The following is a 13,698-nucleotide window of genomic DNA, read 5'->3' as shown; positions in this document are numbered from 1 at the left end:
GTCGTTCTTCTCCTGACGGTTTTTGACATTTAGGTATCAACTTTGGATTGTTTCTGTTGAATATGTCTTTTTGATTTCCATTTGTACCCCTGAACTCCTCTCTCTCTTGCTCTCCACTCTCAATATGTACTCCCGTGCTCAACCAAAAAGACCTAATGTGAAATTTGTGTTTTACTCTCAACCCATTCTCTTCCTCTGGGTTTCTACATGGTATCAGAGCCAGAAGTAGGCAATCTCATCAAGCTTTCATTGTTCTTCAAGGTTCTACAACATCGCTCGTCAGCACAGCTTCTCAGGGATCTGACGGAAATTTCACATTCAAGTTTCTTACGGTCGAGATTTTTTAGCTGCGGTGAGAAGTTTCTTCCACGGCGAAAAATCTCTTTCGACAGCTTCGAGCAAGCCTTCGAGCGAGAAGCTGAATTTCTTGCTTCGACTGGGAGTTTCTTGCTTCGTGCTCCTTCCACGGCGAGAAGTTTCTTCCACGGCGAGAAATCTCTTTCGACAGCTTCGAGCTTTGAGTCTCTTGCTTCGATTTGGAGTTTCTTGCTTCGTGTCCCTTCCATGGCGAGAAGTTTCCCCCCTTGGCGAGAAATCTTTTTCGACAGCTTCGAGCGAGTCTTCGAGCGAGAAGCTGAGTTTCTTGCTCCTTCAACAGTCATGGTCTTTGGATTCGGCCATTGGATTTGCCAGAACTTGTCCAACGACTGGACTTGTCCAACGTCGTCAGCAGTTGTTCTTGACTATTCTTGTCTTATCTTTGGGAATCTCCTTTGCACGCTTCTTCCAGCTGTCAAAGGAAGCCTCGTCCCTTTTACTCGGCAGTTGCTTGTGGTGTTCCGGTATCCTGTATAACTTGGACATTCTATAATATGACCTCCACCGATTCGACTACGTCTACTATCCCCCTGTCTCTCGGGGTATCGTCTCACTCATCAGAATTGAGCTCACTACACTACTCGTTGCCACGGATGCCTGCTGAATTTCGATTCACGGGGTTGAACCTTCTTCACTGGCGCCAGTATGTTCAAATTACGTTAAAAGTGAAGCTCATGAAGCATCTAGTGGAAGCTCCGCCGTCTTCCTCTGCTCCGCACTATGAGCACTGGCTCGATGTTGAAGGCGTAGTCCACAGGTGGCTGCTCGACAGTATCAGCCCCTCATATGCTGCTGAATTTCTGTCCTTCAACTCAGCGAAAGAAATCTGGGACGCTGCTCAAGAATCCCATTCTAAGCGGAATAACTTGGCCATTATTTATGACCTCGTCACTCGCTCCATGAACTTGACCCAGGGTCCCCGCTCTGTTCGGGCCTATCATTTAGAACTGGCGTCTCTTTGCGCTGAGTTGGACCACTATATGCCTCCCAACCCTCACTCGGTTGACCGCGGATATGTTCTACAGCTTCGTGTGTTCAAATTTCTTATGGGGCTGAATCCTGAATACGAGTCTTTACGCGGCCAACTACTTCATAGGGGGAGATTTCCTACCTTGAAGGAGGCTCTGGTGGAAGTTCAGATGGAGGAAACTCGCCTCAGTCTCTTCCATTCTGAACCCACCTCTGCGATGGCTGCTAAGCAGCTCGGGAGCTCACGACCTACATCTGTTCCAGCGATGTCGCCGTATATGACTTCTCCTAAGGTGTCGTCACCAAACATGAACTCCCCGGTCCAACAATCCGCGTCTGCAAGCCAAGGTCCTTCGGGTAATTCCCTTATTTTCTGCAACTATTGCAATAAGCGCGGTCATACCAAGGAGACATGTTACAAACTCCAACAGAAGAACGCCCATCAAAGCCACTTGGTCACTGATACGTTCCTGATGACGTATCGTGTAGTTTCTTGTACTCAAACAGTTCAACGATTCAACGATGAAATTCAACGTCAACAGCAGAGTTCCACGGGGAAGGAGAGGAGAGGGGGAGGGAGTTCCCGGGGTGGAGACAAGGGAGAGAGAGACGGGAACGGCTGGAGGGGAATTGTCGGCTCCGCGGTAAGGAGGACGCGTCGACCTACAATCACGAGAGTGAAGGAGTGAGGAACCCGGTGAGGGAGGTAAGGAGAGGAGGGAGGGATGCTTACTTCTGAATGCCTGCCTTCCCCATCCTTGGGGACATGCTTAAGTAGGTGTAGGGCCAGCAGGGCTCTGTTCGGGTGTGACGGGCCCGGGCCGGCCCTTCCGCCTCGCGTAGACCCGTCGCCGGATCATATCAGTCACCCAGTCCGGGCAGTCCGTGACTTCTCCTACGTCTCTAATTGAGATACCATATGCACCTGCTCCGCCATCTGCTGAAGCCACATCTTCAACAGTCGCCCAACTTCGACATGACGAAATTGATCAACTTCGCCAACTTCTTCAATCCAAATTCATGGATTCTACTTCCTTCGCTCATCAAGTTACTTCTCCTTCTTCTTCCAATGTACAGTGGATTGTTGATTCCGGTGCCACCGCCCATATGTCCCCGTTCTCCCAATGTTTCCTTACCTACACTCCTCTTTGTCCTCATCATGTCCATACTGCATCCGGTGCTCTCCTTCTTGTGGCTGGTGTGGGAACTGTCCAATTGACTTCCAACCTTACCCTTAGTCATGTTCTTCATGTTCCTCGTCTTACCCTGAGTTTATTGTCCCTTCATCGTCTTATCCGAGATCTTGGTCACGATGTCTATTTCACTCCTAATTCCTGCTTCTATCGTGATAAGGTGTCGGGACAGACGAATACACTTGCTAAGGGGCATGGCGGCCTCTACATTCTTCAACGCCCTCCATCCGCCTCTCCTTCGGTTCCTCCTCTCGGCGTAGCTCTCTCGACGGCAGCGTCGGATCCCCTCTGGCTTCTTCACCATCGCTTGGGCCATCCTTCCTTTTCTACCTTGAAACTTATGTTTCCTCGTTTATTCCGTGGACGTCATGTGGACGAATTTGTTTGTGAACCATGTCGGCTAGCTAAACACACTCGGACCACATATTCTCCCTCAGATTCTTCTTCACGTTCGACGTCTCCTTTCTCTCTCATTCACAGTGATCTATGGGGGCGTGCTCCCATTCCGAGTGTTTCGGGTGCTCGTTATTTGGTGATTTTTGTGGATGATTTTACTTGCGTTACATGGGCATATCTTCTCAAAAATAAATCCGACCTCTCCCAAACTCTCATTTCTTTCCATGCTCTAATCCACACTCAATTTGCTACCTCCTTCCAACGCTTCCGCTCCGATAATGCCCGTGATTACGTTAATTCCACCCTCTCCAACTTCTTCATCTCCAATGGCATCGTTCATGAAACTTCCTGCCCATATACTCCTCAACAAAATGGGCTTGCAGAACGTAAGTTTCGGCATATATTTGACACCACTCGTTCCCTTCTTCACATGAACATGCCTAAATTTTTCTGGGGGGAGGCCTCTCTCACTGCCGTCCATCTCATCAACCGTCTCCCCTCTTGTGTCCTCTCTCATGTTTCCCCTATTGATGCTCTCCACCTCGCCTACCCCATGGTTTCCTTGAAAACTCACCTCGTTCCCCGGATCTTTGGGTGCACCTGCTACGTCCCTAATCGTCGTCCTACTCGCGACAAGCTTGATGCTAAGGCACTCAAATGTGTCTTTGTGGGTTACTCATCTCATCAAAAGGGGTATAAGTGCTTTCATCCTTCTACTAATCACTTCATTGTCAGCAAAGATGTAACCTTCGACGAGTCCTCTCCTTTTTATGTTTCTTCTTCGTCTTCCTCCCCTTCTCCTTCCCCTTCCTGCGATACCTCCCTGGATTTCCTTGTCCCTCTTTCATCTTCCTCCTTGACTCCACTTCCTGTACCATCTTCAACTTCTTCTCCTTCCTTGGTTCCTCCCTCTAAATTTGATGGCACCACGTACCATCGCCGTCCACGTTTCCTCTTGCCTGTTCCTGCCTCGACACCTTCATCACCACCCACTCCTGCTCCGCTCCCTCCTCCCTCGGATGATGATCTCCCTATTGCCCTCCGCAAAGCCACTCGCCAATGCACCTCCACTCGTTTATATCCATTAGCCAATTATCTTTCTTCCTCTCGCCTCTCTCCGTCCTACCGTGCTCTTCTTACCCGTCTCGATTCCATTGCCATTCCGAAGACTCTGGCTGAAGCATTGGCTTCCCCTGACTGGCGACGTGCTATGGACGAGGAGTTAGCTGCTTTGGATAAGAACCGGACATGGGATCTGGTGCCTTTACCGTCTGGCAAGCACCTTGTTGGATGTCGATGGGTCTACACTGTCAAATATCAGTCCGATGGCACTCTTGAGAGGTACAAGGCACGCCTTGTGGCTAAGGGCTATACTCAACAATTCGGTGTTGACTATTTAGAGACCTTTGCTCCCGTGGCTAAGATGAACACTGTTCGTCTTCTTCTCGCCCTTGCGGCTCATCACAATTGGCCCCTTCAGTAGTTCGACGTCAAGAACGCCTTCCTTCATGGTGATCTCCATGAGGAAGTTTATATGGCTTTCCCTCCTGGTTATGTGGCCCCCTCTTCGGCAACTCCCTTGGTGTGTCGTCTCAAGATGGCTCTCTATGGCTTGAAGCAATCTCCTCGGGCTTGGTTCGGTCGTTTCACACACTCTATGACCTTATTTGGCTATTCTCAGTGCAATGGTGACCATACCCTTTTCTACCGTCATTCCCCATCCGGGGGAGTTACCATTCTTCTTGTGTACGTGGATAACATTATTGTTACGGGGAATGATTCGCTGGCCGCGGCTCAATTGGCGCTTATCTTGCTGGTGAGTTTGACATTAAACATCTTGGTGTACTTCGCTACTTTCTTGGCATTGAAGTCGCCTACTCTTCGACTGGGATTTTCCTTTGTCAACAAAAATATATTATTGACCATCTTCAAGAACTTGGCAAGGCGGACTCACAACCTCTTCCTACTCCCATTGAGGCAAACCATCGACTCTCTTGAGGGGATCACGAGGAGGCTGTCGGTCAAGGACGATATCAACGCTTGGTGGGGAAGTTGCTCTATCTCACGCACACCCGTCCTGACATTACTTATGCTGTTGGCGTCTTAAGTCAATTTATGCATTCACCAAAGGCCTGTCATATGCATGCTGCCAACCGTGTACTTCGATATCTCAAAGGTACTGTTGGCCTTGGTCTTCAATTCAGGTGCAACGGTGACCTTCAGTTAGATGTCTATACTGATGCGGATTATGCTGGCTCTCATGTTGACCGTCGCTCTACCACGGGCTACTGCACGTTCCTTGGGGGGAATATTATCACATGGCGAAGCAAGAAACAATCTGTTGTCTCTCGCTCTAGTGCTGAAGCCGAGTTTCGTGCTCTAGCACAAGGTATATGCAAGGCATTATGGATCACCAACCTTCTCACAGACTTGAAGCTGTCATGTGATCAACCCACTCAACTGTTCTGTGATAACAAATCGGCTATCAGCATCGCTCATGATCCGGTACAACATGATCGTACTAAACATGTTGAAGTGGATCGTCACTTCATCAAAGAGAAACTTGAGTCTGGACATTTTTCCATATCACATGTTCCCTCCGCCCAGCAGTTGGCTGATATCTTTACCAAAGGCCTGTCCGCTCCGCGTTTCCAAGAATTGTGCGGCAAACTGGGCATGGATGATATCCACGCTCCAGTTTGAGGGGGGCTGTTGGATATGTCTTTTTGATTTCCATTTGTACCCCTGAACTCCTCTCTCTCTTGCTCTTCACTCTCAATATGTACTCCCGTGCTCAACCAAAAAAACCTAATGTGAAATTTGTGTTTTACTCTCAACCCATTTTCTTCCTCTGGGTTTCTACAGTTTCAGACATCTATGTTTTCGGAGCACTTGTCCTGCAGGCTTAATAGATCCAGGATTACGAAATTTAATTATCTAAAGAGACATAAGAAAAAAACTGGTATTATCTAATTAAATGCTTGGATGTAATTATTCCAGATACCCATGAAGCAGTAATATTAGATTAATGTTGAACCATTTAGCATGTGGTGGTATTTTTTGAAAGAAGCATATGGAGGTATTGTTGAAGTAAACCAAAGAATTGAGATGTTGAATGCAAGGGTGATGTTGGCGTGTGCTGGTAGGGCACCCTGTTTGTATGGAATTATGTTATTTTCTTAGGAACGATAAATTTGAAAATTGACTTACGTTGTTTTCTTAGGAATGATAAGTTTGAAAAAACAGGCAACCATGACAAATGATCAATTTTGTAGAATTAAAATCTCCACTTCTCATTCCTGACCTTTTTTCATTTCAGAAACTCCAAATAAGACGGTTACATTCACTGTTGACCATTAAAGAGTCACCTGCAAATGTACCTAAGAATCTGGAAGCTAGGAGGAGGTTGGAATTTTTTACCAACTCTCTCTTTATGCATATGCCTGAGGCAAAACCAGTTCGGGAAATGCTCTCCTTCAGGTAAAAAAAATTACTTTCTTTGGGTTATATATTTATATATTATTTCTAGTTTCTTTCACATTTATGGCTTTTTTGGTGTCTCTCTTTTCCCTCAAACTTACAGCGTCTTCACACCATATTTCGCGGAAACAGTATTATATAGTTTGGACGATCTCAAAAAGAAGAATGAAGATGGGATATCCACAATATTTTATTTACAAAAAATTTATCCAGGTACTCTTTTCCTAGTTCTCATAGCTTTTAGATTTGGTAAGTCTTTTTATGAAATACTGTTCAGTATTTTTGTCAATCTGCATTTTATTGCCCCTGATTAGGAAAGGGAGCTTTACTTTTCCCAATTAGCTTGTCTTCTTTTTTCTGCACGTAAACAAGCATGTTGGACGGCAGTTTTTTGGATGTGTGACTAGATTTGATGTTCCTCCATATTTTTCTATGTTTAGATATGAGTTTATATGTACTCTTAGTCTTTAGTTTTATTTTGCGTGTAACTAGAAACTGTTTTAGTAAAGATCAGTAGGCTGAGGATCTCGAAATATGGGTGGTCATATTTCTAGATTCTTGGACATCCTCATGTTTTGTGTTTCAACGTTCCATTTGAGTGGTTTGAAAACATCTACAGTATATCATTGTTTCTGAAATATTTAATTCTATAGACGAATGGAACAATTTCCTAGCACGAATAGGGAAGGACGAAAATTTTCCAGAGGCTGATCTTTTCAAGAACGAGAATGATGCGTTGGAGCTTAGATTTTGGGCTTCTTACCGTGGACAGACATTAGCACGAACAGGTAAACCATTCATTTTGTGTCGTGCATTAATTGGATTTTTACCTGCTGACCTGTAAAATAGTTAGAAAATCTATTCAATTCTAATGTTCCTTTTTGAGTAATCATTTTTAAGCCGTTATGCTGTTGTTGTCGGTCTGTTATGCCTCCCGGTTCTTGATAGGAAGATTCCAAGGTGGAGTTGCTGAGAAGTAACAATGCTTCCAAGGATTCAATATCCAATGTGCTATAGAGTAGAGAAAGTACAGGAAAGAGCCTCAGAAGTAGAACAAGAAGATGGAAGGGAAACTCGAACTAGGGTATCAGTTCAATAACCCTCCCTCAGTATCAGGAACTTCCAGCTCTCCAGCCTGTTGCTGGTTGCTGCTGCAACTAACTTCAAGAAGATCCCCCTTCTAATTCCCCTCCTGCGTTTTATTTATAAGTTCTTGTTACGTTGACTGTTCCACCTATGTTGACGGGTGACATTTAGTTCTCTGATAGGTATGTGGTAGACGTGTATCGCTGTCCAACTGTTTGGTGAACTTTTCCATAGTATGCAGACTGAAGGCTAGTCAAAACAACAATGTCTGTGTCTACGCAAGGTTGTCCATGGGAACCGATGGTTTTCTATGTCAATTATTTTTGACAAAATATTTGATCTAGGATTTTTTATCAGCTCTGCAAATCATTCATTTTTTAATGAACATAATTGTATTCCATTCTTTTATAGTCATACATTCCTCTCGAAATGTATCATCTTCAATGTAATTTTGAAGATTAAATAGAGTTTCCCGGATAAAGAGGAGAACGGGAATGGTCATGGGAGAGGCCAAACAGAGGGGTGGGGGTGGGGGTAGAGATCAGCCGAGGAGATGATCACAAGGGGGGTAGGGATCAACCGAAGACAAGCTGCCTGAAGACATGGTGAAGAGGAGATGATCACAAGGGACGGGGATCACAGAGGTAGAAATGGGATCACGTAGAGGGGAGAATGGACCAGCACTTCCAATGACAAAACACTTTCTAGGCTGTCCCCCTAAGGGGTCGACGGCTTATTTAAAGGAAACATGCAGAAGGGAAAAGGTGGAACTGCTCCGAAGAGGGATTAGGGATCCTATCATATAGCTGGTTGATTGCTGTGTAGTGTTCTACGACAATAGCTTGCAAACAGGGGTTGGATGGTCTGGAGTCCTTATGTTTCGCAGTGATGATATTATTTAATCTTCCATTTAGATCAACCTTTTTTTTCCAGCCGTGGTTATGAATTTCTGGTAGACCATGATTTTTTTCCCACTGGTCTTACATGATGTTTCACAATTTCTTAAGCTGCTTCTCGATAATAAATATATCTCCACCTTCTGATCTTTGTTACATTTTCCAAAATTTCTTATGTTTTTGCAGTTCGTGGTATGATGTATTACAGAAAAGCACTAATGCTGCAGAGTTTTCTGGAAAGGGATAATTATGAAGGTTCAGATTTTTGTAAATAATCTTTTTCTGTATCGCATATGCTGGGTTTCTCATTTTTTTTATTCATTCAGATGCTGAAACTTCAGTTACTGCTGACAATATAGCTGATGTCCAAGGATATGAGTTGTCACCTGAGGCCCGAGCCTTGGCAGACTTGAAATTCACTTATGTGGTCACATGTCAAATTTATGGAAAACAGAAAGAGGAAAAGAAAGCAGAAGCAGCAGATGTTTTGTTATTAATGCAACGGTCAGTCTCTGATATTAGGTTGTGTCATCCTTGAATGCTAAAGTGTAATAAACAACATTCTTATGTGTTGCTTTTTAGGAATGAAGCTCTAAGGGTTGCTTTTATTCACGGCATTGAAACGTTAAGGGATGGAAAACCTTATGTTGAGCACTACTCAAAGCTTGTAAAAGCGGATATCCATGGAAAAGATCAGGTTGTTTATCTTCTTATATACATCATAACTATTCATGGTATTTTTTGTTTAGCTTTTTCCTGCTTATTTTCTTGCAGGTTTAATTGTTCAATCGTTAAAGAACATGTTTAAAGTTGATACGTTCTCTTTCAATCTTATGGCCTTTGTATCAATAAAGAGCAAAAGAATAAAAAGAGCAATTTGGTACCATGTCTTGATACAAATTGGATTCCTAAACCATCTTCTATTATCTTCTTTTTTTCCCTGGCCGCTGTTTCCAAACATTTGGTTTCATCCTTTGCTACGTTTATATTGTGGTTGTGGTGGTATTCATCGATATTTATTGACCTATTGTTTTTCAACCTCCTAGTAATTCCTTCTTTCAAAAAAAATTCACCAAGTATACAATATGCGATGAGTAGTGACCCCCCACACTCCCTGCCTCGGGGTGCCAGAGTGCCAAGGTCTTGGCCAATCTGCTCAGGGACGTGATTAGCAACTTGGTAGGTCCTTTTCAATCTGCCTTCATTCCTGGGAGACAACTGATTGATGGTGCAGTCGTTGTATCAGAAATCTTGACTGCATGGAAAAGATTGAAAGTTAGAGGGTTCATGTGGAAAGTGGATTTTGCAAAGGCATATGACTGCCTTGACTGGGAATTCTTATGGGCCTCTCTAAGGAACCATGGTTTTCCAGCCGAATGGGTAGGGTGGATGAAAAGATGTATTATATCCCACTCTTTTGCGGTGCTGGTGAATGGACGCCCCGAAGGAGGTTGGATTCAACCGCAACGAGGGGTTAGACAAGGATGCCCTCAAGCCCCGCTACTCTTTGTCTTGGCCGTGGATGCCCTTTCCATAAGCACAATGGAGGCTTTCTTCAATGGGATAAATGATTTTTGGACCCCATGTTTCCCGGCAGGTATTCCTCTTCTACAATATGGGGACGCTACCACTTTTTTCATAGAGGGTGCTGAAGAGGAGGCCAAAAACCTATCCATCGTACTTGACCTTTTTGACTGTTCGGGACTACACATTAACCGCACCAAATCAGCCTTTGTCGGGTTCGGATTATCGCAAGGGGAGGAAGCTCTCTGTTCTAGAGCCTTGGGGACACCTAATGGTACACTTCCCATGAAATATCTTGGTCTCCCATTGACAGGGGTTCGTATCAAATCTATAGACTGGCATCCAGTAGTGGAGAAGATAGAGCAGAAGTTGGAGGGATGGCAAAGCAGAGTGTTATCGAGGGGGGGACGATTGGTGCTTCTACTCATGTGCTGTCAGCGATACCTACTTTATACCTCTCAGTGTTGAAACTACCAGCGGGGACCAAGAAGCATCTAGAAAGTATGATGAGAAGATTTCTATGGAAAAGTTCAGGATCGGAGGAGGGGAGGGGGATATCCCTCGTATCGTGGGATATAGTGTGCAGACCAGTTCGCTTGGGGGGACTAGGAGTTCTTAAATTGCAAGATCTCAAACTAGCATTACTGGCCAAGTGGGTGTACAGACTTATGGGACAGGATACATCGACGACTACATTCGTTTCCAAGAGTTTGAACTTGGAAGTTCGTGGATATCCAGTCCGAGCAGCCTCTGCATTCTGGCAAGGGTTGAGGTATGTGTTTCCTCAAGTTTGTGATTTCTTCGAAGCCAAGCTAGGAGATGGCACGTCATTCCAGTTTTGGCTAGACGCATGGTTCCCCCCTGGGCACATCGAAGACAAAATTCCCACACTTGTATGCCCTTGCAAGGACCCCCATGCCACAGTGAGCGGGTGTTGGGATGGCGCATGAACCCCATGCCTAGACGACACCTTATCCGACTAAAGACTGGAAGATTATACAAGGTTGCACCAAACACTAATCCACCTACACCTGTGAGGGACACAGGATGGGTGGAAGTGGATAGGCACATCCTTTTCTGTTCGAGATGCTTATGCGAAGTTTAGCTGCGGACAGACAGGGGAGGAACCGAGGATCCTCTACGCATGTCGCACGATATGGAGACAAAAGTTCCCCCTTAAGGTGAAAATATTCTGTTGGCTGCTCCTCCAACGAAGAATAGTGACAAAGGTTTTTCGGAGGAAATGGCTCCCAGAAGCTTCGGTATTGTGTGCTATGTGTACAATACCGAATGGTATGGACCTGTGAGCCACTCAAGGGGGTGGATATCTCATCAGAGGTAGCGTTTTGGGAGTCAATACAAAATGGAGCACCTAGGGGGCGAGAGGGACAGGTTTGGCCCTTTGCAGTGCTATGAGCACTATGGTTGCACAGGAACGAAGTCATCTTCAACGAACGGGAAGCATCGACGGATGCGGTGATACAAGCAGCTGCGGGTTTTACTGTTGCATGGTGTAAAATCCCAAGGCCCTGGCCGGCCATTTAGGCGCGACATGTACTTATTGATTATATTTTTATCTCACTGGGAAGGTCACCGACTTAGTGTGATCTCCCCTATCCTTATTTCAAAAATATGCGATCAGTAGTCCATGTTCCATGTTTAGTGCTTTCATTGGTGTTTGGAGGCTCACTTTGTAATTTCGGGTTTCAGGAGATTTACAAGATTAAGTTGCCAGGAAACCCAAAACTCGGCGAAGGAAAACCAGAGAATCAAAACCATGCCATTGTGTTTACTCGTGGGAATGCAGTTCAAACTATTGACATGAATCAGGTGATGTTTGTTTCATTTTGTTATTATTTGTTTCTAAAATCTCGCGTTACTTTCAACTTTGTCCTCATCTTACCAGTTCATTTTCATAATTTTATTTTATTTGTCATATGACCATGACGTGAATTGAATGAGAGTTTTCTGTAATTTTGCGCAAAGTCGATTGTGTAGTTTACTAAATTTCAATATCAGGTCTCTAATGTGGTTGTGCATGTTAATTGAACGAGACTTGTTTGGTAAGTCTGGTGTATTTTGGACTTTGTCCATTTCTCAGCTCCCTTTTTTGACATCGGTAATAAATCATAGGTTTTTTGTGTTTTTTTTCTAGGTTTTCCTTTTGTCAGTAAGCAACACCATTACACTTTTTCTATTTGTTGGCAGCTATATATAAAGGGAAACAAGCGGGTTTGTTTGTTTCATTTATGATAGAGGAAAATATATAATGAACAGGTCATGGAAGTATTTTTTCTAAATAGAAAAGTGTCTGAGAACGGGCGGTGGAAAGATATTTAAGACGAACTCCTCATTCTATCATCATTGACTTCACATAATTGATTTTACCTAACTGATTGGTTTAAATGTTTCACGTTGCCTCAGGATAGCTATTTCGAAGAGGCTTTGAAAGTGAGAAATCTTCTTGAAGAGTTTCGCAGTGATCATGGGCTCCGGCCGCCAACCATCCTGGGTGTGAGAGAGCACGTATTTACTGGAAGGTTTGTTTGCTGTCATTTTCGTGATGTGTTATTTCCTGTGCGCCATGCTTACATTTGCCACATGTCTATGAACAGTGTGTCATCTTTGGCATCATTCATGTCAAACCAAGAAACTAGCTTTGTGACTTTAGGGCAACGTGTTTTGGCGAATCCACTCAAGTGAGTTGATTCTTTTCTTCATATTTTGGATGCCCTATTATTTCTTTTTCTTATGCTGATGTTGTGTATAATTTTCAACCGTTTATAGGGTGCGGATGCACTATGGACATCCCGATGTATTTGACAGAATTTTCCACATAACTAGAGGTGGGATCAGCAAGTCATCTCGAGTGATTAACATCAGCGAAGACATTTATGCCGGTAATTTCTGATTACTGAAGTTAAATCGGTGCTATGTAATTCTATTTATGGCTCTTGATTCTTTCAATCTCCTGCTTTCTTATTTATTATCTTGCTCCGGAGTTTGATATGGTTATTTGCTAACACCAAAGGGTTTCTCAGGGTTCAATTCAACCTTGCGTCAAGGGAATGTCACCCACCATGAGTATATTCAGGTATGTAAAGCAATATCAATGCTGTTCGGTTCAAATTGCTTAACTTTATTTCCTTTCTCTTTTAAAGGTGGGCAAGGGAAGGGACGTTGGGTTAAATCAGATTGCTCTCTTTGAGGGAAAAGTTGCTGGCGGCAATGGCGAACAAGTCCTGAGCCGAGATGTTTACAGACTTGGCCAGCTTTTTGACTTTTTCAGGATGATGTCATTCTACTTTTCGACTGTTGGTTTTTATTTCTGTACAATGGTATGTCCTCTATTACTGTCGGATATTATTTTTTTGGCTATTTACTTTAGTGGGTAAAATTATCTTTCAATTAAACATTTAAGGAGATGTTTGAAGTCATGCCTAATTTGGATCTAGTTGATGCTAAGTTTCTGAATCAAACACTTCCAAGTTTTTGACTGGCGGTAAACCATATATTATTAAGAGTTTCAACCATTAGTTGGAAACAAACATGCTATACATTCAAAAAATGTCTAAGTAACAGCGAGCATGCCATGGTCGTTCATCATTTGTTAAATTACTAAATCATATATTTGCGCTACATGAAATACATGATAACCATTGAAGTCCAGTCCTTCTGGGCGTTTAGAGTTTTAATTTGTTGAACATTTCCAAGATACAATAAGCAATATGGCGTTTGTAGTACTCCATTTTCTTTATTATCATTCTTCGATAAAT

General features: G+C 43.8%; 1 protein-coding gene across 2 annotated transcripts in view; it reads left to right on the top strand.

The window, feature by feature from the left end:
- The window catches only part of LOC144715335 (callose synthase 9-like), a 93,321-nt gene that overhangs the window by 74,881 nt on the left and 4,742 nt on the right, over nt 1–13,698 (top strand). For both annotated transcript variants that reach the window (XR_013584576.1, XM_078590281.1), the window contains exons 31-42: nt 6,256–6,416; nt 6,520–6,629; nt 7,070–7,204; nt 8,585–8,653; nt 8,725–8,902; nt 8,981–9,095; nt 11,633–11,752; nt 12,347–12,462; nt 12,538–12,621; nt 12,710–12,822; nt 12,964–13,016; nt 13,084–13,260. Coding sequence is in view for 1 of the 2 variants with exons in the window: in XM_078590281.1 (XP_078446407.1) it covers nt 6,256–6,416; nt 6,520–6,629; nt 7,070–7,204; nt 8,585–8,653; nt 8,725–8,902; nt 8,981–9,095; nt 11,633–11,752; nt 12,347–12,462; nt 12,538–12,621; nt 12,710–12,822; nt 12,964–13,016; nt 13,084–13,260 (1,431 nt within the window). In the remaining variant the exon portion in view is untranslated. The remainder of the gene's footprint in view (nt 1–6,255; nt 6,417–6,519; nt 6,630–7,069; nt 7,205–8,584; nt 8,654–8,724; nt 8,903–8,980; nt 9,096–11,632; nt 11,753–12,346; nt 12,463–12,537; nt 12,622–12,709; nt 12,823–12,963; nt 13,017–13,083; nt 13,261–13,698) is intronic.

This window comes from Wolffia australiana, chromosome 18, assembly GCF_029677425.1.
Source record: "Wolffia australiana isolate 7733 chromosome 18, ASM2967742v1".
In the NCBI taxonomy this organism is placed as follows: domain Eukaryota; kingdom Viridiplantae; phylum Streptophyta; class Magnoliopsida; order Alismatales; family Araceae; genus Wolffia; species Wolffia australiana.
Note: the sequence above shows the minus strand (reverse complement) of the source record. Positions and strands in the feature narration are given on the sequence as shown.